Genomic DNA, 23458 nt, shown 5'->3' with positions numbered 1-23458 from the left:
GGGAGTTATTCAGCCGGTTTGGATGGCGCGCGGGTCTTAGGCTGGAAGGAGTTTGATGTTTTCCTTTCACTTTATGTAATTTTCCTTTTGTAACCGGCAACTTGTACTTTGGATGATTTTAGTAACCTACGGCTGTGTGCATCGATCGATGCAGAGGCCGGGGGCTATCCTCCTTTTCGAAAAAAATTATGGTTAAAAATTAACAAAAAAAAGGTTTTTCCTTCTCCTCGTGTACTTACTTTAGCAGTCAAGATCATTTTCATCAATTTGCCACAGATAGAAGAAGAACAAATGTGTGGATAGAGAAACACAATTATGTTGAAAAGTGAATAAAAATGAGAGCAAGGAGAAATATTTAAATATGTAACATCATTTTGCAAGAGGAACACAAAAAGGTAAACGGAGTGATAAGAAAATTATGAAAATGAAAGAAAAATTAAGCACTAAGAAACACCGAAATCTACGAGAAGAAATGTCGGTATGGCCAATTACTATGGGGAATCACCGAGAAAGAGGAAGTGTCGGTATGGCCAATGACTACGTCTGGACTCGGTGAGGCGTGCTCCTAGATAATTTTGAATAGTAAGTAGCAATATCTTTCTGTGATTGGCATTTTAAAATAAGTTGCGACTTTTTGGCTTTGAAATGCACTAGATATTTTTTTTAGAATTCTCAGGTAAAGCACATTTTATTTTCCGGTTGCGTTTATGAACCCACGTTCCATTTAGCGGCCACAATAAAACTCGCTTGTGAAGTAAAATTGTCCTTTTAAGACTCTCTTGTCTTTAAATTAAATTGGGCCCTTTCGTTCTTGTTGCCGGCGTCTCTGCACCAGAACAAGAAAACGTTGTCAAACACCTAAAACTCCCAAGAAGGGGAAGAAAGGCAAGGTAAAGCATGCAGTTTTTTTTTTGGCAGCGGACGACGTCACAGGGGTTGATCGCACGCAGAGGGCAATAGCTACATATTTTTGGCATAATTTTGAGGGAAAAAAAATACCTTTCACCTAATGACTGGACTTGGTCTCATGGGCCAATTTGCTAGTACCTCGTCTGGCCAGATTCGATAGGAGAGACTGAAGAGAGAATACGCCAGGAATGCGACCAAATCCCCGGCGTGAACAAAATTCACTTCCACATAACGTAAAACCGCTGCAAGTTATATGCTGGATTAGGCGTGTCTGGCTGGTCCGGCAGAAACAACCCTCGTATGGTCATTTGCTGGCCATGGGATCGATGCAGGCAGCATGTGCCCCGCCCGAATGATAACCCAATCTGACCCAACAGCCCTTCGTGCGATCGACGTTGCCAGTTGGATCCGGTGCATGCACGTCGTCGGTCGCTCTAACTCGACCTCCAAACAGTTTGGTGGCCCCGTGGGTTCGGTCTGAAGCCTGGAGGAGAGGAGGTGTGTCGCTGCTGGATTGATAGCTACCCGTACGTCTTTCCTTTTCCCCTTTTCCCCATAGGGTACCTGTATTTCTTGGCTGAAAGCAGGGATTCCGTTTTTCGTTTCATCATTGGAGACTTGCAGCTTGTCTTTGGGAGCAATTTGTAGAGGAAGAAGCGGGCAGGCAAACCAATTAGGTCAGCCTGGTGATATCCCGAATCTCCTCGTGCAGTGGCCGTCCTGGGGTCTCGAACATGCGTGGGCGGGTACAGAGAAATGCGCTGCAGGTGATCCCATCAGAAGTTCAGAACCATGCTTCCATTGGGTACTCATGTAGTTAATGTGTCGTACGTCCAAGTGTTCGTTGTGGAATGTCACAGGAACATAACGACTGATCATGTGCCCCAATAATAATCCGTTCCATTGGCCGAGAAAAGATCCCATGGATCGGGTACGTGCTGGTTCTGGGACGTACGCGGCTGACCCACATATATTACGAATTAAGAAGATAATTGAGCACAAGGACATGCGCCTCCGGTCACGCACGCGACGATCGCCATCCCTCTGTGTTGCCGGTACGTGTCCGTTTCAAATGATCTCTCCCCCCCATGACTAGGCGACGTGCAGGGCCCAACTCAACGGCTGTGCAGTGTAAAAGTAATAAAAACATTGACAGCTGCATGCTGCTCGTTTATGCACACATTCCAACTTGTTTGGACCTGGGCAGAGAAGGAGACTCGGTCAGATTATGTTCGATCGCTATCGTCAGTAATGTGATGCTCGGTTTCCATGTTGAAATGGTATATCTTCTTCTTTCTTTGCAGCAAAAAATTAAGATGGTTAATTATATGCAAATCAGCTTATTCTCTAGATATAGTAGTGAGTAATAACTCCTCCAAAATCTTCTAAGAAACTATTGCTTATCTCAAAATCAATTGGTGATACAATATATTCCACGTGAGTGCTAGCTGGTGAGGATAAGATCGTAAGATATGTGCTAATAATAAACAGCTTGGACCATAGAAATGAATTAACAATAAATTATAGCCCAAGCAACCAATACTTATCTCTTACTTATCGCCTCAAATTAGCCAAATCAGATTTCCTAAAATGCCAAACAGGACCAACACTTATCGGAATACAATACTCCATCCGATCCATATTAATTGTCACTAATTTAGTATAAGTAAATCAGCAACAGTTAATATAGATTTTAGGGAGTAACATATTTACTCTTTAGTTTTCTCCTCACCGTCGGGGTCGAACTTTTAACCCTTCATGAAACAAAACGAAGTTTTAACCTTCACGGTGGATCATACTGAGAGAAGATACAAAACAACGAAAACAAAGTTACTTCCTCTGTACTTTTATAAAACACGTACATTCAAATTTTACTTTGAGTATAAATTATATAAAAATTTTTGGTCAGTCACATCTAAGTTATATAAACAAGATCGGTGCTCTTTTGCATTTCATCCTCTGGCATCCAACTCCTAAATTTCTGAGTGCACCGCTGCCCTCTTCTATTTTAGGCAGAACTACGATTTGAAGAAAAGAGGCAAAAATAAGTCCTCCAACTTAACATCCCTTACATTCAGCTCAAGTTACGATGAGAAACACTTTATATTATCCACTTAATCTCTGTGTGTGTTGTGTGGTATGAAAATTATACCATTGAAAACTATTTTTAAATACAAATGCAATGGTATAAATTTTATGGCACACAAACTGCATATTATGAATCTAATTAAATCAGCAGTCAAATCAAATTTTAAAATGCATGTACCCCCAATATAACATGACGGATGGAGTAACAATGAAACATGTCAAGTAGTTCAACCACTTTGGATTATTGTACGTAATACATGTTGCTACTCCCTGCATCCATAAATATGTCAAAACAACATCGTTATCGACCATCAATGTGTCATCCTCTGCAGGTCCAAACATTGCTCACGCAATTTAACATCGACCATGTCGATTGCCATACCATTGGGAAAAGAAATCTAAGACACCAATGGAACCAGCCTACCCAGATTCAAGTCCCAGACTTGACATGGGTGCTCGCATTTTCTGGATTTATTTCAGGATTTAACCGGTGTTGTGTTCTCAGTGGGCGTGACATACCCGTTAACTATGAGGCGCATGTGGTGACTTCGTCAATCTCAAGATGATCGGCCGGCCCATCTTTCGGAGGTGCTCACAGGGGTAGGGTGAGTGTGCGTGTGTTTTTGTGATCATCTGCGTGGTACTGTGTTTTCTAAAAAAAAAATCTAAGACACCATTACGAACGTAAAATGATTATGTTGCATTTCAATCATCCATTGGATTACCCAAATACTATTTTTGGCTTAAAGAAATTACCAGAGTTTCAAGTCTTTTCGAATGATGTACCACACATCCACACCTAAACTATCTAGCCATGGGGTAAAATGATCATTAGCAAATTTTGTTGTAGGTTGGCGCCTTTTTCTTTATATTTCATATAGACGGTGGCTACCGCCCGCAATCAGGCTTTTTAGTTAGTGTCTCTCAATTTGGTTAGATGCGTGCGTATACACATACCCCCTCCATATTTTGGTGGATGACACGTTTTTATGGAGTCGTAGTCACTTTCTTTTAACCGATGCAAACACATACAAAAAAATGTCATCTCCCTTTCTCCCTCCCTGATGCTCCCGCATTGCATGCATTTGCTCTTATGATTTTTCTTGCCTGCCTCATTTCCATCGGTACACTTCTCGCCTAGTGATGCTATCATCGGGTACCGCGATGTACTCTTCTGAGATCGCAAATGAAACATCATTACCATGTACGCAGAGTTGTGCATCTAATCATGGAAGAGATAAAAAAAGAAGAGGAAATGCGGAACCATGGACTATCTAATATGCCATCCATTCCTTTTAGATTTGGCGAGCACTAACTAGGCGTAAGGTGATTATCATTCATTTCTAGCATTTGTTAAAAAAGGAGAGTGAAATACTACCAGTAGTGATAAAAGTATGAAATACAAATAACCCTATCGGGTCCCAACATTCTTCGTTGTCTCCTCTTCGAGCCCCACCCTTCACGAAAAGAAGACGAAACGCCACGCATCACCAAACACACCATCGCCGATTCCCCCAAATCGAAACACACACGAAACAAAGAGAAGGGACTGCGATTTGCTCCTCCCAAACCCTCGCACTCGGTCGCCGCCCGGCATGGAGGACGACGACCACGAGTGCGACCCCGCCGCCACCGCCGCAGCGGGTGCCGGCCCGTGCCCCTGCTGCTTCTCGCCGTCTTCGGTGGTCAAGTGGCGGCGCACCGTGAAGCGGAAGCTGGACGGGGAGAAGCGGGACGTGGATGGGGAAGAGGGGGCCGTGGGGATGGCGCGGGTCGAGGCCGAGGAGGAGACCGCGGCGCTGCGGGAGGCTTTGGCGGCGGCGCAGGACACCGCCGTGCTGCTGCGTGGTGAGGTGGAGGAGGAGCGCCTCGCCGCGGCCAGCGCCGCCAGCGAGGCCATGGCCATGATGCTGCGCCTGCAGAGGGAGAAGGCCGAGGTCCAGATGGAGCTCCGCCAGTTCCGCCGCTTCGCGGACGAGAAGATGGCGCTCGACGCCGCGGAGATCGATCACCTCCGCGCCCTCGTTGCTCGCCGGGCGCGGCACCTCGCGCGCGTTCGCACCAGTCTCCGCGACTACCGACAGACGTGCCTCCGTCTCGGCATCCCTCTCCCCGAAGGTGATGAAGGCGAGGAGCAGGATCATGAGGACGACCTCTTCCTCGATGGCGACGAGGACGGTTACTACCCCGAGCTTCGCTGCTACAACGGGGAGTACTACTACGATGATGGGCAGGAGGAGAGCGAGGAGGATGCGGTGGTCGTGGATCTGGAGCACCGGATCTGCCTGCTCGAGCACGACCAAGGTAGGCACTTGCCTGAACCGTCCCTGGAAGAGGAGGAAGGAGCCCACCTCTATGCAGATGATGCATTGCCGGAGTCTTGTGCTGATGAGGTGTTACCTGAGGAGACTGCGCAAAAAAGGAGCTACCTCAGTAATGATGATCATGAGTTGCCAGAGTTTCCGATTGCTGGATGCAGTGTTGAAGAGGGAGGTAGTGATAGCGAAGGTGTTGGCAGTGGCAGCGACAGGGTCTACATGATTGACAAGGTGCATCAAGGTGTGGCAGCTCCTGCAGCCAGGGTCCTGGAGAATGAGGCGGGAGAGCCAGACATTAAGAAGCTATACACGAGACTGGAGGCGTTGGAGGCCGATCGGGAATCAATGCGGCTGGCACTGGTGGGAATGCGCACTGAGAAGGCTCAGCTTATGCTTCTTCGGGAGATTGCGCAACAGCTAGCCAAAGATGCCTCTCCAGTTGGTACTGGGGGGTTTGCTCCAGTTGTGCGCCATTTGCCTGGAAAGCAAGCCCTGGGGGTCGCAGATAGTAGGGTTAGGGAGGACAAGAAGGTAGCACTAATCAGGACATTCTACACAGCCGCGTTGTTTAAGGTATGATTATCTTTTGCGCTGATAGGACACTTATGTTGTCATTCAGTGCATGCCGATTGTTACCTATATAAATTCTTGCAGAATCAGCCGAGTCATGAACATTGCTTTGGTCTGATTGGTTCAAGCGTTAGAAAACTTATATGTTATTGAAGCATTGGGGGTTCTTTCTATAATTGATGTGGGCATCTGTGCAGATTCATTGATTAAATAGAGCAAGATTCACATATGAAATACTATCCATCGGAAATCTTGCAACGGTCAGGCATATAGGTTTGGAATGATTGTTTTTGGATGTTGCTGCGTGATTAGTTGCTATTAATGTTCTGTCCTAGTGCTGGTTCTAGCTGATTTTGGTACTGTTCTGTATGAGATCTTGTTAGTTGATATTATTAGAAACTAAATATAGCAAAAATCAAAGTTTTGGCTATTGAGTAATTCTGTTCACTACTGAATATTTTACAAACTCAAAGAGTTTTGGCAACTGTGTTTCAGATTGGTACGGAGCCAAAATAGGCTAGAAGTATTGAGCCTTTGCATGAGTGAATGCTTATCCGTGGAAATAGGGTTTTTAAAGATATTTTTACCATGCATTTGCTTCACATTAGAATTACACCAAAAAAATCATTAAAAAGGGGGAACCCTAACCTCCAGATCCCATTGGCATCTAGTTTTGGCCAACTCTTGCAGGACAACATGGTACAAGCAAGCTACTGACAACATAATTCACAAATCTGCACCTTAGGAAAGGAGATCTCAAATTTTGTGTGAGGACACTGGTATAGTCATAGTTATCTGATTCACGATTTGCTCGGTCCGCGATTGAAATTCGTTACCCCATACGGATCGAGTTCACTAGGGAGTATACATCTCCGATTCGCGAACTTGGTATTTCTGGTTTGAAATACGCTAGGAGAGGGCTAGGAGCAAATCCCAGACCAATACCATAAAAGGAAAAAGAAGTAGAAAAGGTATGTTAGTTCGGCATCAGCAACGGCCACAGAGCAGCAGTGCGCATTGAAATAAGCGAGCTGTGGCAGCACTAGGGCTACAGCCACATGGACAGGGGGTGAGGCGAATAGGCAGCATTATAAGTTCTTGATGTCCTGTCCAAGTCCTAGCCGATTTCTAGTTGATCTTGGTAGATGATTAACTCTGCTAACTTCTCAATAGTCGTGTGCAATTATTTTCAAAGTCCCACATCAGTATGAAGCGAAAATGGAGCGTAGAACCTCTAGATAGGTGAAGGTTTTTCTATGAGGATTTTTATTGTGTGTTCTTGCGCAGCAGCATGTGCGGCTCTATTACTTCGACTACTTTTTCTGTTCTCTATTTTAATAACAATACTAGTATTTTGCACCTTGAATGAATGTGCTTTGTTGTGATCCTTGTGAACTCAAGATATACTAGTCTTACAGTCTTGCTCCATGTCCATTCTTCTTGAGGATGATAAAGTAGCTTCTTGCCTGAGCCTAACTGCTTGTTATCATTATCTTTTGCAGTGGGTCATCACTTTATTTTGCTCTCAGAAAAAAAAGCGATCACAAAGCAGGTAAAGAGGCTTCAGCGGGAATTCAGTTCATGATACATGTTTATTTTAATGATACGTGTTTATTTTGTCTATAAAGCATGGCGATATTGACTGCTTATCTACTTGGTTGATAGGTACACATTTGGTTTATCAAGTAATAACGTCGGTTTGCTCATACTGCTGGACAAGTGCCCCCGGATTCAGAAAACTCTCAAGAGAACACAGTAAAACCTGTCTGAAGAAGCAGCTCCTGCCTAATGTAAATAACATAGCCATTGGTTGGGAAGTTTGCATCGAATTGCATTTTCTTATTTGAAGGTTGGTGGAGCCAGTGTTGTTTAAATTCTATAGTTGTTGATTTAGCCTTTTCCCCAGGTGGATGGGGATTCTTATGCGATGATCCAGCAACTGCTGATGTGTTTTTTTTTGGAGATGCTTTTGCTTATTTCTTCAGCAGCAAAAGCTATATGCTTGTATAGCGTTCGTATAATGCGCACTGATCGTTGGTTGTTTTGTTTGTTTCCAAACCGTTACTGACCGTTGAGTTAATGTCGAGGGTTTTAGCTGCACCTTTGTGCAAACTGTAACTAGTATTGTTCCCTTTTACTACACTCCTAGTCTCATATTAAGTGTCAGAAATTTTGTCTGGATATGCATGTATTCTGGATCTACACATGCCTATCTAAACAAAGTTGAGCCACTTATGGTGGCAGTACATAATCTGTCTATGTTGATCGTTGGTCGTTGAATCTGGGCATATCGCTTAACGCTCTCTGGTAACGGTTGGTTGAACAGAATTTCAGTGCGCTGAGTGTCATTTGTTCTGAGCGCCTGTTTGTCTTGTCTTGAGCTTCAGCTTATGTTGCTTCTGGCCATCTAGAAGCACAAGCCTAAACAAACAAAGTTTTTTTTAAGTGCTTCTACAAAGCGCTTCTCAACTTATTATACTACAAGCAGCAGAGCACGTCGGGAGGAGCTTCTTGGTAACGGGAGCAATCGCTTTCGCGTTTTGGTAATAGTTGGTTGAACGTAATATCAGTGCGCCTAGTGTCATTATTTGTTATAAACACGGGAGCAATATTTGGGATGATCCATGGATCCCGAGTAGTTCATCGAGGAAGATTATGACTAGGAGAGGTAATATTTTGGTTACAAAAGAATAACAGTTGATTGATGTGGAAAATCGTTGTTGGGATGAGCAGATGTTACACAATTTATTCTGGCCCGTGGATGTGCAACGAATTTTGAAGATCCCGATTGCTAGAACTGGCATGGAGGATTTTGTCTCATGGCAGTACTCCAAGCTCGGGATTTTTACGGTTAAATCATCTTATCATCTGGAGTGGGATCATCAACACGGAAGGAAGCTGAGAAGAACAGCCACACACGATACTTCTAATTCTCCTATCTGGAAGATATTGTGGTCTTTGAACGTTCCAGCTAAAATCAAAATCCACTGTTGGAGATCGCTGCTGGGTGCTATTCCTTGTTTTGGTGTTCTTGCTAACCGCAATATGCAGAATTTCTCTCAGTGCCCAATCTGCCAGGTGGATTGTGAGAGTATTGGACACGTCTTCTTTAAATGCCAGCGAGCAAAGCAAATTTGGGAGCACCTGGGTCTTGCACCGGCCATTGCTGCTGCTTGTGACTTGGAATCGGAAGGGGTCGTGGCCTTGGGATCTCTGCTGCTCCAACCTCAGGAGAAAGCTCCTATGCTCCCAGATGTACTACGCAATGATTTAATTGCTACTGCTATTTGGTATATTGGTGGGAGCGTCGTCAGGCTACACATGGAGAGAAAATTCAAACTCTGGCTAGGTCGGCACAGGCTATTTCGATTCTTGCCTCTAATTATTCGAGGGCAAAGAAGAAGGGGTCTGTGGGTATAGAGAGGCACGGATGGCAGAAGTCTAAGGAAGATTTTGTCAAATTAAATGTCGATGCGGCTTATGATGTCGATACAAGGGGTGGTGGTACATGCGCCATTATCCGCGAGGACCGTGGTTTCTTTGTGGCGGCTGCGAAATGCCAATTCCAATTTGTTGAGGACGCGGCCACTGCGGAGGCGATAGCCCTTCAGGATGGTCTAGCTCTCGTGGAGTCTGTTGGGTGCAACTGAATTGTCGTCAACTTAGACTACATGAAGGTGATTGAAGTGATGAAGAGAGGTGGTAATTCGCTTGGCCCTGCGGCGGCCATCTTTAAAGATTGTTTCTTTACTTGTCTTAATTTTGAGTCGGTGTGTTTTGAGCATTGTCCTAGAGAGTCTAACAGGGCAACGCATCTTGTTGCTAGTAGGGCCGTTGGTCCTGTAGAGTGTGCTTGGCAGTCGGACCCTCCCGACTTCCTCTTGGATGTAATCACGGATGACGTAACTATTTTTGCAAAGCAATAAAATCAGCCATGATGGCATTCCTTAAAAAAAAATGTCGGTGTCATATTTGAGCAAATGAGCATTGTCCTAGGGATTTTGTAGCTCGGCTAAATGCCATTTTGAGAGTATTTATTACTTTAGCTCATACGGTAGGATCCCCTGATTTTATTACTCCCTCTAATCCATATTACTCCATGTATCTAGACGCCTTTTAGACAAATTTAAGACAAATAATATGAGTCGAAGAGAGCAGTAAGTGTTCATGTCTTTTTCAAGTCCTACGGTTAAGAACACGGTGAAATGGATTGTGGGTTTTCAAAAATAATTCAATACAGATAAGCAGCTAGCTGGAGGGCTGAAAAACAGCAGCATAGACAGGCACGAAAAGCAACAAAAAAGTAGGCAACTGTGCATCATTCCAAACAAGTACAGCGGAAGGAACAAAGGAATTCGTGGGATTCAGTTCTTTCCAGATCCAACGAGGTGCACAATGAAATAAAACAATGGAATTTGCTTCCTTAATAGCTACCTCAGCAGTGTTGATAATCTCTGCTAGCCTTCGGTAGGTTTCTCCTTGGTTGGTACTACCCGGTAGAAGAGTAGCAGATAATATGCGGTCAAAAAAAAAAGAGTAGCAGACAATACTAAATAAATTTTGCTTAAGAGGATTCTTCACGCTTGAGATTCGACGGCCATCAGTGTAAGCAATGATACATGTTTGTATGTCAAGGATTCAGATCCCCATTGACAGCATCGCCTGGGAATCCCAGTATTCTTTAGATTGCTTCACCATCTCAGTCCGTTCTTCCCGCAGTCTGCCTCTCCAGTAATCTTTGCACCTGGTCAAGCCATAGATGCAAATCAGAACTAGAAAAAGGTGGTTTATTTCCCGGAATTCTGATTGGACAAGAGGGGTTGGTTAAGTTTTAGTACCTTGTTTTGATGAGCAAGTCAAGTTCATTCATATGCACAGCATGAGCAAAGACGCCAACCTGAAGGTCATCAAATACAAACAATTACCATGGAAGTTGAAGCCATGTAAGCCACAATGCATTCTTATTTAAGAAGTTGTATTATGGAATAAAATAGAAACATAAATCGAGAGCAAAAGGAGACAGATCAGAATGATACATGCAGGAATATAGGATTGCTCACATACCGCTCGACATACAGGACACTTGGCCTCTGGAGGTGCGGTCTTAACACCCTGGAAGATATACACAGATGCAGCACCACATGCACAGCCTTTGCAGAAGAGATGACCACAGCTAAGTGCATATGGGTTGAACAAAGTGTCCTGTGCAGACAACTATTAAAACATACTTAACAGAGTTGTAGAAAAGTAGAATAAGTGTCATCCTGCACAATGTGTTTCGATATTTGGATGAGTTTCATGCTCCGTGAACATAGCCACCAAAATTACCATCACCAGCTCACCGCTTTTTGGTGCCTAAATTGATTACTAACCCCACCCTATGCTGGCTTTATCCAGTGTGAACTTGATGAAATATATGTGTTTATTTTGGAAACTCTCTTCCAAGAATGTTTGAAGCAGGCTATAAAACAGAAAATTATATTTTCAGCAATCTTTCTTGTATGTACAAACCAGAGGCTCCTCCAGACCAGAAGCCCCCACATTACCGAGAGCAGGATGAGCTCTATATTACCACTTAAATTGGAAAAAATATACCTATAAATTACCGATTAAATTGTAAGGGAAACATTTATTTATACATTAGGATTACTGTGAACTGGAAATTTCAAAATGAGAAAGAGGAAACTGTAACTGAAATTTTGTAATCAGCATATATTATCAATAAAAAGAATTATTTGCACTTCTATGAGCTTTTAAGATGCGCAAATAACTAAACCCTAAAGTCGAGCACCCACCCTTGCATGTACAAAATCCACTCTCTTTAAATAAGATATAATTTTGCTATCATTGTTTACACAAAGTAATAAAAAATATTAATAGTAATATATACACATTCTGCTCATGCAGATGTTTGTGTCGACAGCATGTAATACTAAGTTTTATACCAATTGGCAATAGTCATGTCAAAATCCTATTTCTACAGTTTAAGGATCATTTAGACAAAACTTGTACTATGTTGTAGCAATGACGTTGGGTACTCAACAAATATGTACTGCTGGTGCAAGCAACTGCTAAAGATAATGCCTGCTGTTATTTTAAAAAATTACTAGGTTAGCTATGGCCATTTTTATACATAGTATAAGATAATTAAAAGAATAAGGTGGAAAATTTAAGAAAAACATCTCACCAAGCAAATCGGACAAGTTAGACTGTACTCATACTTCATAGTTTCAGAAATGGCCATAGTCATTACTGGCAGTGTTCCTATCAAGTCACAAGAAAAATTCTTGAAGAATCCATTCTTGAAGAACCCTACAGGTTCATCAATATCCGAACTATCACAGTTCAGATGGAAAGCGCCCAGTTCTATCAGCCAAGGTGACTGCAACAGTTCAATATGATCAGTTTGCATCTTGCTCTTGAAATCTCTACCACTCACAGAACCATGTATCTGCAATTTCAACAACACATTAGCAGGAAGATCTCAAAGATGTATAATGACAATTGGGAAATGAACTACTTAACTTACTTTGTCATATTTCTTGAGAATTTTGCGGATAGCAATAGCATTCATGGTCACATAATTGATTAGAATTCTCCCTTCTTGAACCATGATTTGTTGATCATCTATGAAGCATTGCCGTACACGCCATATATACCGTTGTAATCCTGAAGGAACATGAAGATGTAGAAGGCGCTGTACTCTAGAGCTGAAACAGCCAGCTATATCTGAAGCCTCCTTGTTCAGTTCTGTAAAGAACATTTGATCACACACTGAACAAAAAGTATAACAAGTCAGGATATCAGTAGCACAAGCAGTTCCGTACCAAAAAAAATACTCCCTCCGTCCCAAAATAAGTGACTTGGATTTGTATAAGAATCTTATACAAATCCAAGTCACTTATTTTGGGATGGAGGGAGTATAAAACAGTGAAGAGTAATATAAAAAAATTCAATGGAAACAAATGATTTCAGTCAAGATAACTAGTTCTGCATGTAAAACTAAATCACCAGTATTTTCCTTCACGGTATATCATATGGATGACCAGACTTCAAAACCTATAAAGTTTGAAAAACAGAGAACGCATTCTACAGAATGAAATTAAATTCTCCCGATCTTTCACAGAAAGTACGAGTGATATAAACGTAGAACACCAGTTTGTACAAATGAAAATTAGACTCCTAATCTTTGATAGAAGGAAGAATGACTATTGGATCGTGTGTTTATAACTTGTATAGGTTATATAACATAAGCTTAACGTTTTCAAAAGGAGAGTATGGTTTCAAAAGCCATACTCTGCTTTTGAAGACGTTAAGCTTATGTTAAAAAATAAAGATTTGGAGTTCTGTGATATAGAGCACAAAGGGAAAAATGGCATAACTGGTAACCATGACGGTAACATCAGCTCACAAGAAAGATGAAAGCACAACACAATGATCCATAGTCTATATATTTTGTCTAGAGACTGAGCATACATGTGCAGGAATTGCATTCGCAAATGTCTGAAGAATCGTCGCTCCCGTCCTGCAGTTGGTCGCCATTGGTGACATCTGCTTGCAACGAGCGATCAACTCGACATCGCTTCAGTACCTTCTTGAGGCGTTTGTACTCTACATGGGAGCATTTTGCTAGATATTTGTCCTGCTCTGCCCTGAGGTACTCCTCATACATTGAACCAAACTTCATCTTGCCTACAGAGAAACCTGAAAAATTAGCTCAATCCAGTTGTTCTTGAGGATATAAAAACACTATGTTTGGAAAGCTAAAGTACAAAATAAACAATGAGTAAATCATACTGTACAACATACACAGAATATAGTTTGTTGCAAATTGCAATATCATCTGTATTTACCAATGCAGTAACCATTTAATTGAATATTTTGATTCCCAAATCCAACTAACCAAATGAAAACATGCTTGCTCAGGAAAAATAAAAACCATTTTAACAAGGAAGCACACCCTATTCAGGAATAGCACACTGATGACAGAAACACAGACTTGCATGCATTGACTGAGACAGGTTATGGTAATACAGAGAAAGCTTACCTGATTTAGCAGCCATATTGTAATGGCCATAAACAGTAACTAACAAAATAGTAAAACTATGTGTGTAAAGATGTAAAAATTCTGATCCTATTCAATACCCGGAATCACTGCACGTACGACATTTCAGTGTCCAAACCGTGTACGATAGTTGCATCGACGGCTGGAGCCTGCTTAACTAAAGCGATGGATGGCTGCTGTTTGTTGTATGAACATCGTACATGGAACAAATAATTGAACCTGCGGCGACTTAGCCACAAGCATACCCTCATAGTGATAGCATTGCTGCATCTACTACCTTAGCTAGTCATCTACCACCAACACCAACCAGCACCAGGCATCAGTCGGCCTTCAGGTAATATAGGTGCGTCCATATCATCATACTATATATGTTGCCCTCAACAGTCAGTATCACTGCCACACTATTGTTGCTACCAACTGCCAAGTGTCAACAGTTGAGCTTTCAGTTGCAGTTCGTGTTTTTTCTCCATTTTCTTTAGAGATTATGCAATGTTGCTGATAACATAGCCATAATCCCCATTGGAGCTGGGAAGGCGACAAAATGCTACTCCCTCTGATCCATAATAAGTGCCTCATATTTAGTACAAAGTTAGTTGTACTAGAAAACAAAGGCTAGTGGACAACTGTTCTTAAACAAATTGCACTCGCGCATGGATTTTCTGAGGATAGATCCGATTGGCATATCGGGATGTGATCAGATATGTAATTCACTTTTTCTAAATGGCATGCCAATAGTCCTTCATAGGAAAAAGAAAAAAAAATCCAAAATATCACCAAGTGGATCAGAGCGCTGACTTTGAATCTAAAAATAAAAATAGAAATTATCTAGCCAGCCATATCGTGCAAACCCATCGCTCCGAGAATGAAATATAAATTAACATGGTCTCGGAAAAGAATATTTCAAGTTAACTGGATAAGAAGCAAGGCATTTGACTTTTTTGAGAGGTTGAGTAGCTTAACCCACAATAAAACAAGAATAGTCCCTCGACGAAATTGTTTCATATTCCTCATCCTTGGTATTGCAATAGATTGGTAGCTTGCAACACGACTGGCAATGGATTAACGGCTTGCAACATGACAGAGACTGAAAGGCTACCAAATACATAGAAAGAGAACAAACAAATGGGATGGGACATGCATGGCAATGCGACATGGACCAAGCGAATATATCCATGCAACAAAAGAGGTTGAGAACATTAAATTGTACTACAAAAAGGAACATGATTTTCATTCCAGTAGAGACCATGAACATAACGGAGTATTTTCTGGTAACGCAGACCATGAACATACTGGATTCGGCCATTCGGGAGAGCAACACCTGAAACCTATAGGGACGATTCAAAAAGCAAGGACAATGGGTTTCCTGATCGCTGACGCCGAATCACAAAAATCCTACTAGATCAAATAAACACCGAAGAGAAACGACCGACAAAATAGCAAACGCAGAAGCGCACGGATGGCGCAATCCCCAACCAAAACCAAACATGGATGCGATGGAGCGGTAGTGGAGCACGGCGGAGAACAGTACCTGCATGAGTCGGCGGGCTGGGGAGGATCGATGCGCCAAGGCGGCGGCCACCGCGAGGAGGAGACGTAAAACCCAGCCGCCGCGTGGAGGAGACAGCAAAACCCCTCCCCAGGTGATTCACGGACGAGAGGGGGGCGAGCAGGGAAGGGCGGGGGTGGAGAAGGAGGAGGAGGAGGAGGAGTCCCTCCGCTTTTAATGGCGGGGGGCGGCGGCGGCAGAGGCGATCGGGAAGCGCGCTTCGTCGGTCCCGGATGGGCTCCGCTGTCCGTTCCGCGTTTGCACGGGATTTTATTTCCACCCACACACGGCTCTTTATTACTCGCTTTTCCTGAGATTTGGATAGATATGTGCTCTGCTCGGCTGCTGCCGTTTCGTTGCCTGTTTCGCTTCGCTTCGCTTCTCCTTCTTCTTTGGTTTCCGTCCTTCTTTACGCACGCGCAACGCGAGACAGATTTGTTGGCTTATTATTGTGGCGGCTGTCATCCAACCATCCAAAATCCAAAAATGTGCCGCGGGCGGGATCGAGCTAGTACTAGGTTTTTTTTCTCTCTCTCTTTTTTAACAAGAGGAGCTAGTAGTACCAGCAGTAAGAAAATGTGGCTACAAGCCTACAACAGCACTCTGGGCGTGATGGTTGGTTATCATTAGTGGCCAACAAAATCATCATTAGCAGCATGCATGCAGGGAGAACGGACGGACGCCGACGCACGGTGACAGACGTGGGCGGAGCACTCACTCACGACGGTCTTCAAACACGTGTGGTGTGTACGGTACAGATCCCAATGCATGCGTTATCCTCCGTATTCTCCATGGATCAGCAAAGAGTACGTGTACGTGTACGTAGGACCTGTCACATCAGCTTATTCTTGGTTGGTTCTTTTGGTTTGGGGATCGCTAGATCATCCCTTAGCTTGTGTCACGCGGGTATTCTTGGTTCTTTCTGTTGTAGAGCTGTCTTTTTTTTTGAAGTGACAAAGCTTCAAGATAGTCTATTATCATGCGTCTCTTTCTCTATCCATGGTGTATCTCCTACCGCTCGATAAATAACGAGTGTGGGGAGATTTTTTGATAACCTTTTTGGCCGCGTTGTTTATTGCGCGTTCCACAGAGATCTCTAGTGTCATCGCGTGTACATATATGCATTTTCTTTTGTTTTGTTTTGTGGTCAGAAAATCTCGAATAAACATGTAGAATCATGTGTACAAAAGTCCATGCCTGTAGATAGGTAGCAAGTGAGTACAACCTTATACATTGTTTAATATGTACTCCCTCCATTTTTAGATATAAAATGTTCTAGCTTTGTCCTAAGGCAAAAAGTCTATTTTTGAATCTGTCATTATAAATATATATAGATCTCAGTAGTAATACTTATTTCATATACATTTTTCAATAAATTTGGTTAGATGTTTGACATACGACGAAGTTAGGACATCCTATATTCTGTAACGAAGATACTCCCTCCATTTAATAAGAATATTGACACGGTTTTGAACTATCTTTAGTTCAAACCCGTGCCAAACTTTATGAAACGGAGAAAGTATTACATATTGTAGTTAAAGTATAACTAGGGTGCTAAAAAAGTATTCTCTCCGTGTCATAATTCTTGTCTCAAATTTGTCCAAAAATGGATGTATCTGTTCCTAAAGAGTGTCTAAATATATATAATATTTCGACAAGAATTATGGAACGGAGCGAGTATCAACAATTGTTCCACTTTTGACGTGACACGATATAGTTAGTTGCTCTGCATGTAATAATTTGTGCTTCCATTATCCAATCAATCTGTGTCATGATGGTCCACTGACAGCTAAAGTGTCATCCTGTACAGGCCAGACAAGTCGAATGCGATTCATTGATTCATGTCTTTCGTGGCAGCAGCAAAGTATTTTTGGTTGGTGCCGAACGCACGCTTGATCAGCAATCATTACAAAGAATTTTTGAAACATGATATAGAGTTCTCTTCGGGTTCGAATATGGATTTATCTCAACGAAATTATTTTGATTCTTGGATCCATAGCATCTACCGCGCCCTGCTCCTCTGACGTTGCCACCTTGGTCTCATTGAGCCGGCCCAAGCGCCACTCGTCCTTGCAGTTCGTCTTGAGTATTTATTTGGTTTAGTTGGATTCTATGTTATGTCTGAATTTTGAAATCGAAAAATTAAAATGTTGGAAAGTAATCATACCACGTATGGAAAGGAGCATACCACACTAATGCACTATATATGTCGTATAACAAGCCGCATAGCCCTAGGGGGTATGATTTTGACCTAATCAATTCCAGTTGCGCACGCGTCGATTTGACATTTCTTAGAACCGCGGATGCATCCACACGCATACTCATTGGTTGACAAGCATGGAGAGACACTCAACTTGTATCTTTAATCAGGGGCTGAGCCGTAATATTTCATCGTGTCAATTGACACCGATGATTTTGGTTCAAACCCTCATACCTAAAACCTAAAATAAAAATTAAATGACACCATCTAAAACAACAACAAACAACTTCAACTAAACCCCGGTTATTTATTTTTGGGTTCGCCCCCACCTTTAACAAAGACGTGTGGATCGGTAACGAGCTTAACGAGTCTCAAACAGGCCAAGCTGATCTGAAGTTTGGTGTAGCACGTTATTATGCTTAACGAGCCCGACCATGACGCCCTGCCACCTTCTCCTGGCCTTCCAGTCCCCAATTCAGCTCAGATGGCCTCTGGTCTAGATCCGACGGGGCATATTATTGGAAGGGGAGCACAGTAGCTGTGGATAATCAGATCAGATCGCCTCTGGTCCAAAGTCCAAACCCAACTCCCCCCGATAAGCCCCTCTCTTAAAAGCAACGACGGCGGCCATGCTCTCCGCCGCCGCCTCGGGCATCCCCAGGCTCCGCTGGGCTGCGCCGCCGCGGCACACTTTGGCGAGGACCCAATGGTTGCTCCTCTCCTCCTCCCCAACTAGAACGCCCGCCCCGGCGGCGGCGGGGCCGGGGGGACTGGAGCCGCCGGACCTTCCCCGCCTCGCCAAGTCTGCCCGTATATCTCTCTCACCGGAAGAGGTCACCACGCTTCTCTCTCACTCCATGAGAACTCTTTAGAATTTTTCAGGCGCTGTGGTTGAGTCTGATGCTTTGCTGTTGTCTCTCCGTTCGACCCCTAGGCCGAGGAGTTCTCCCCCAAGATTCAGCAGGTGGTTGATTGGTAATTTCTGATTTCCTTTCCCAATTTTCTCTCTCTGCGCGATTTCATACATTGGACTCCAGTACATGTAAATTTGAACCCATGGAGTCTAGTCTGTAACAAGTGTCCATTAGGCTGATGGTAGTTGGAATATCGTGTGGTTCATGCTAAACTTTTTTTTTGTTGTTGCGAAGATTCATGTTCATGCTAAACAGAAGTCTCCTGTACTGTAATGCAGTTACCATTCGCTTTCGTGAATGACTTGTGGCTAGCAAATTATGATTCCTTGTGTTGGTTCATGTTTGGGTTGACTGCAAGAAACCATGCTTGTTTGGGCGACTGAACATATGTCTATGCATTCCATCAGACACTGTTACAAATGCTTATTCTTTCTTCTTGTCAATACAGGTTTGGGCAACTTCAAGCGGTTGATCTTGAATGCATTGAACCTTCACTTAGAGCTGGTATTCATTCATGTGAACTCTTCGCATTTTCATCCAGGACGGTTGCTTATTAGTCCAAAGAACGCTTGTGGTGATTCATGTGAATAAGTTACTAAGCCTTAATCCTGCCGTATGTTATACTCTATCTAAGTTGCCTATTTTCTAGTGTTTTAACTGCTCCTTGGTATACAAGATTTTGCTAATACGACCTATAAATTGGGATGGAGGGAGTACCAATATCTCAGTGGCGAAGCTAGAAAACCAGACCATTGGGTTCATCAACCTCATTTATGGTGTAATTTTTCACTAATGAGAAAAACAAAGACTAGATGAATGAAGGATTTATTTATGTTTATTTATTTTATTGGCTTCATTTGAACCCAATGGTTGTATACCAGCTCCGCCAATATGCCTCAGAATAATCTCTACTAGCTATGAAAAAGTAGAGGGCTTTGTAGAGGTTAACAATTACTTACGTGTTTTCCTTAGAATTGGCTTAACTCTGTTTCTGTAATTGCCCAAGTCAATGTTAAATTGTTAAGAATATCGCTGATCGGTTGACCGGGGATCAGGGATTACTTGTCTAGTTGGAAGATTAACTGAACTAATTGGTCAACATTAATCGGTTTGTCAAGTGGGAATATATCTAGATTTTGATGTATTCTAGCAATGTAATATACTAAAATAGCAAATTGGAGCAGAGGAGAGGATTGGCATGCAAAATTGCAAATTGGAGCAGAGGAGCAAAGGATCAATGTAGCAGTGCGGTATGTGTTGTCCTTGCTGGTGGAGCTGCTAGCAGAGGTGGCGTCCTGTGGGCTGGGAGGCGGGAGTATTTGCTGCCTGGTGGGCTGGTGGCAGAGCTCGACTGTGTGGTTATTGTTCTTGTGGGCTGGGAGGTGGGTTGTAGTCCCAGGAGGTGTCACGCAGTTGCTGGTAGACGAGATCTACGGCCATCGGCACAGGGCATACTGGGCAGGAGCATGCGCTAAAGCCCCAAATCCTAGTCGATTTGGCTCAGTGACTGGGAGGGGTTCATGGGGCCAATTTTTTGGGTAGGTTTATATACCCTCTGATATACAGTTAAATACAGTTAATCGCCGGCTACCAATTGGTTGTCTTGTTAGAGCGATTAATTGGTCTGCCCAAATTGGTGGTCAACCAAATCATATTATTTTTTGTATGTTGATTAGCAGCTCAATGCCGCTTACTAGTGGTTGTTATATGCATAACCTTTTGAATCTTGATACATTTGTGGTCCTTGTGGATGCTTTGTTCGACTGCTTAAATTAATCAATGAGTAGCAGCTCAATGCAGCTTACTATTGTTATACACATAACCTTTTGAATCTTGATACATTTGTGGATTCTTTGTTCGACTGCACCAAACTTCACAGCACACATGGTCTAGGAACATTGTATATCCAGACAAGATCTGAAACTGACTGCGTAACTTGCAAAGCGACTCTGTTGATTTAACTTGAATTAACATTGTATGTCTTAGGGAACAGAACACACTGAAGGATCAAAGAATAAGGATGATAGTCTATGAATTAGTTATGTCTTAAACAATAATTTTGATTTTTGAATGATAATATGTAGCAGCGCAGGAGCAGTGGGCCTCCTGAATTGCGAGAGATCTTTTTGCCTTCTTGTTTGATCAATTTTATTCATCATTTCTAACTTTCTATGTTTTATATTTAGTGCAAAACCTTGTGAACGCATGTAACAATTGTGCAGCAGGCAACCGAGTTGGTGGTGCCTGGGGTCCCGTGCAAATGGCAGTGGAAAGGGAAACACAGCCTTGGCCACGCCGCACAGATAGGGCGTTCTTTGACCGAATTTTGCGTTTGCTCGCTAGATTATTGGTTTGGCAAAATATATTGCCTTCGTCTACATACTTTTCTTTTGCTTGGAAAACTACAATCTTGCTTCCTTCTGTTGCATTTGTTGTGCAAAACATACGGAGTACATTTTTTCTAGAGCTCTTGGAGTTCTTAGAAGCTTCGCTAAGCAATTGCGTCTGCAGTACCTTTGTTCTCATGTTCTGTCTACCCACCACATTTTACTACTCTTTTTCATGTTTGGCTATCTGCTTCGCAGGTACTGCAGCGGGTAGTTCTTTGAGAGAAGATAGGCCAGAACCATTTGCTAACAGGTAGGCATTACTCTTCTGTCATGTCTTTATTGAACTATTGTTTTGCTTTGCAGTAAAATGCCGAGTATATTCTGTTTTCATGAATGCAGAGATGCCATAATTGAGGCTCTTCCGAGTTATGATGATCCATACATCAAAGTACCGCGAGTGCTCAACAAAGAATGACCTGTAATCTGTAGATCAAAATTCTGATAAGTTAAAATTCCTCTGTACAAGAAGGCATGTTGAAACAACGGAACCTGCGAAACATTGAGTGAGCAATCAGCAAGCTGAGTTAAGTTCGGCATTCTTTCGACTTAATGGTATGATTCAAGGATTCAAATAACATATTTGGAATAGTTGCAGCAGAAAATCCATGTTTTAATGCGCTAATATCCTTTCAGACCAAATGCATATCTCTTTTCTTTTTTACGAGTGAGAGGGAAAGGTAGAGTGACCGATCTTCTACTGGTGCGCCTGAAAATTTCAGGAGTTGAAGTTCTATGTTTGTGTATAATCTTGCTGTTCGTCTTTCACATCTTGAGTACTGATCTGGTTTTGTCTGCATCGAAATCGATAGGGAAAAAGCCAGCAACCTCATCTGACCACGAATCCAATCTAGGTACTCCTACCTGGCTACCTGCAAAACCTTATAAGTCTCAGGCAATGACTACCTGTTAGGGCATTCTCAACAATCCATTACTAAGGTTGATATTTAGAGGAGAGAGAATAACTGAAATCAAAGATAGTACCAACCTATCCAATAAGTGGTTTCTAAAAGTTCAAAAATCTATACCAATATATTAAATTGGAGTTGGTGGTGATGTTACGGGCGTCGCTGTACGTCATTTCACCGAAATTACGAATCTGCCATCGATGTCCCCACGTGTCTTTTAATCCCGGCTCTCGTAGTTCTCAAGCGCAGAAAAAACACGTACCACGCAAAAAAGAAAAAAAGAAACCAACAGAGCCCTCCTCGCTCTTCCTCCTCTCCTACGAATCTCACCCTCACCCCTTGCCCGATCCGGATCTTGCCGCCGCCGCTCTTGTCACCTCCATCAGCTCGTGCGCGTCGGCGGCATTCGTGTGCAGAAGGCTGCTGCGGACCCGCTACTCCGTCGCGCGCTCCGACCGCCGCCTCCATCGGCTCGTGCGCGCCGGTGGCTCCCAGCGGGACTTGGACGGCGATGGGATGAGTTTGAGGCTGGGATGGCGGTGGCCTTGCGCAAGGCAACAGGGACCGCATCGGCACGAGCCATCGGTGGCCCTCCGGACGGGTAGTGGCTTGCGACGACCATTGACCGGACGCGATGTGTGAACGGCGCACAGGCGTACCTGGCGGCAAGTGGGAGTAGACGGCGTGCGGGAGTGGACGGGCGGCGGGAGTGCGCACAAGCGGGCGGCCGCACATGGCGGCGTGATGTTCGGTGGCGGGATGAATCGGGACGGGAAGAGGAGTAGTTTGCACTCAGGGTGAATGGAGAGGATAGTCAGAGAGAGAGCGAAAAGTTGGGAGAAGAGATTTGAGAAATAAAGTACGGAGTAGAAGTAATAGGAGAGCAGGCAAGGAGAAATATAGAAATAAGACATGTGAAAAAGAAAAAAAAAGACCAGGGTATAGCCCACGAAAATAAACATATCATAATGGCTATATACATATGTACTCATGAAACACATCAATATTTAATTAGACGTTTTGATACAATTTTCCGTTGTTCCGTAGCAACGCACGGGTTCTTTTGCTAGTATCTATAGTTTATCAAAAATTGTGATGCACGCACGTTCGAGCGCGTACGCCTGGCTACCGCTGTTGTGCTACTCGGTTACCGCTGTTGTGCTAGCAAGCTGTTGCTGCTCTAGCTGCATGCATGCATTTTTTTCCTATGAAAATTATAACGAAAACATGTTCGCACACTCTCGTGGCCTCGTTTCTTGTGCACTATGCCCGCCTCCTCTTGCCGCTGCGCCCTGTCGCTTGCCTCTGCGTGCCGTCCTGAACCGTGCCCGCCTCCGCGCGCCATCCTGAACCGTGCCGGTTGCCTCGCACTGCCCCGCCACCGCCTTGAGCCGTCCTAGCCTCTCCACGCCGCTCGCCGCCACGAGCAGTGCTTGTCGCTGCCAGCGCGGTAGCCGTCCGTGATGTGGCTGCTTTTGTCCTATATGACGGTTGTGGTGGTGAAATAATGTTGTACCCGTTTCTTCAGGGGGCTGCTTGTCTGCAAATCGTAA

The 23458-nt window shown here is 43.4% G+C and overlaps 3 protein-coding genes and 1 long non-coding RNA gene across 6 annotated transcripts; 3 read left to right on the top strand and 1 right to left on the bottom strand.

Annotated features, from left to right (window-relative positions):
- Window positions 1-4451: 4451 nt before the first annotated feature.
- LOC100820847 (myosin-binding protein 7) lies at window positions 4452-8027 on the top strand. Its single transcript, XM_003559581.4, has 3 exons — window positions 4452-5888; window positions 7388-7437; window positions 7551-8027. The coding sequence occupies exons 1-3, from the start codon at window positions 4593-4595 to the stop codon at window positions 7642-7644; spliced, it is 1440 nt and encodes a 479-aa protein (XP_003559629.1). The 5' UTR covers window positions 4452-4592; the 3' UTR covers window positions 7645-8027.
- Window positions 8028-10177: 2150 nt separating this feature from the next.
- Window positions 10178-15806, bottom strand: LOC100833458 (probable E3 ubiquitin-protein ligase BAH1-like 1). 3 transcript variants are annotated; one of them, XM_010233681.3, is made up of 7 exons: window positions 15479-15806; window positions 13362-13589; window positions 12415-12659; window positions 12073-12336; window positions 10950-11099; window positions 10724-10782; window positions 10178-10629 (listed from the first exon to the last, which is right to left on the bottom strand). In XM_010233681.3, exons 2-7 carry the CDS (start codon window positions 13570-13572, stop codon window positions 10524-10526), a joined length of 1035 nt encoding a protein of 344 aa, XP_010231983.1. In that variant the 5' UTR covers window positions 13573-13589; window positions 15479-15806; the 3' UTR covers window positions 10178-10523. The 3 variants fall into 3 exon arrangements, with proteins under 3 accessions (XP_010231983.1, XP_010231979.1, XP_003561716.1); XM_010233677.3 differs by having other exon boundaries at window positions 13362-13577; window positions 15479-15804; XM_003561668.4 differs by having other exon boundaries at window positions 10490-10629; window positions 10950-11087; window positions 13362-13577; window positions 15479-15798.
- A 2416-nt stretch (window positions 15807-18222) lies between these two features.
- LOC100831916 (glutamyl-tRNA(Gln) amidotransferase subunit C, chloroplastic/mitochondrial) lies at window positions 18223-21622 on the top strand. Its single transcript, XM_003561665.4, has 5 exons — window positions 18223-18529; window positions 18631-18671; window positions 19059-19114; window positions 21196-21250; window positions 21340-21622. The coding sequence occupies exons 1-5, from the start codon at window positions 18326-18328 to the stop codon at window positions 21413-21415; spliced, it is 432 nt and encodes a 143-aa protein (XP_003561713.1). The 5' UTR covers window positions 18223-18325; the 3' UTR covers window positions 21416-21622.
- LOC112270102 lies at window positions 19117-20423 on the top strand. Its single transcript, XR_002962429.1, has 2 exons — window positions 19117-19223; window positions 19795-20423. It is a non-coding gene; the product is annotated as an uncharacterized LOC112270102 (long non-coding RNA).
- Window positions 21623-23458: the final 1836 nt, after the last annotated feature.

The sequence above is a fragment of the Brachypodium distachyon genome, chromosome 1, assembly GCF_000005505.3.
Source record: "Brachypodium distachyon strain Bd21 chromosome 1, Brachypodium_distachyon_v3.0, whole genome shotgun sequence".
Classification (NCBI taxonomy): Eukaryota; Viridiplantae; Streptophyta; class Magnoliopsida; order Poales; family Poaceae; genus Brachypodium; species Brachypodium distachyon.
This window is presented reverse-complemented; position numbering and strand designations above follow the sequence as displayed.

Bases quoted from the DNA above. Each gene is read 5' to 3' on its own strand.
- LOC100831916 (XM_003561665.4), top strand. From the start codon at position 18,326: ATGCTCTCCGCCGCCGCCTCGGGCATCCCCAGGCTCCGCTGGGCTGCG. The intron at 18,530-18,630 runs GTCACCACGCTT...TTCGACCCCTAG, and splicing joins TATCTCTCTCACCGGAAGAG to GCCGAGGAGTTCTCCCCCAA. The intron at 18,672-19,058 runs GTAATTTCTGAT...TTGTCAATACAG, and splicing joins ATTCAGCAGGTGGTTGATTG to GTTTGGGCAACTTCAAGCGG.
- LOC100820847 (XM_003559581.4), top strand. From the start codon at position 4,593: ATGGAGGACGACGACCACGAGTGCGACCCCGCCGCCACCGCCGCAGCG. The intron at 5,889-7,387 runs GTATGATTATCT...TATCTTTTGCAG, and splicing joins ACACAGCCGCGTTGTTTAAG to TGGGTCATCACTTTATTTTG. The intron at 7,438-7,550 runs GTAAAGAGGCTT...CTTGGTTGATAG, and splicing joins AAAAAGCGATCACAAAGCAG to GTACACATTTGGTTTATCAA.
- LOC100833458 (XM_010233681.3), bottom strand. From the start codon at position 13,572: ATGAAGTTTGGTTCAATGTATGAGGAGTACCTCAGGGCAGAGCAGGAC. The intron at 11,100-12,072 runs GTGAGATGTTTT...ATGTTTTAATAG, and splicing joins TAACTTGTCCGATTTGCTTG to TTGTCTGCACAGGACACTTT. The intron at 10,630-10,723 runs GTACTAAAACTT...TGGCTTGACCAG, and splicing joins GACTTGCTCATCAAAACAAG to GTGCAAAGATTACTGGAGAG.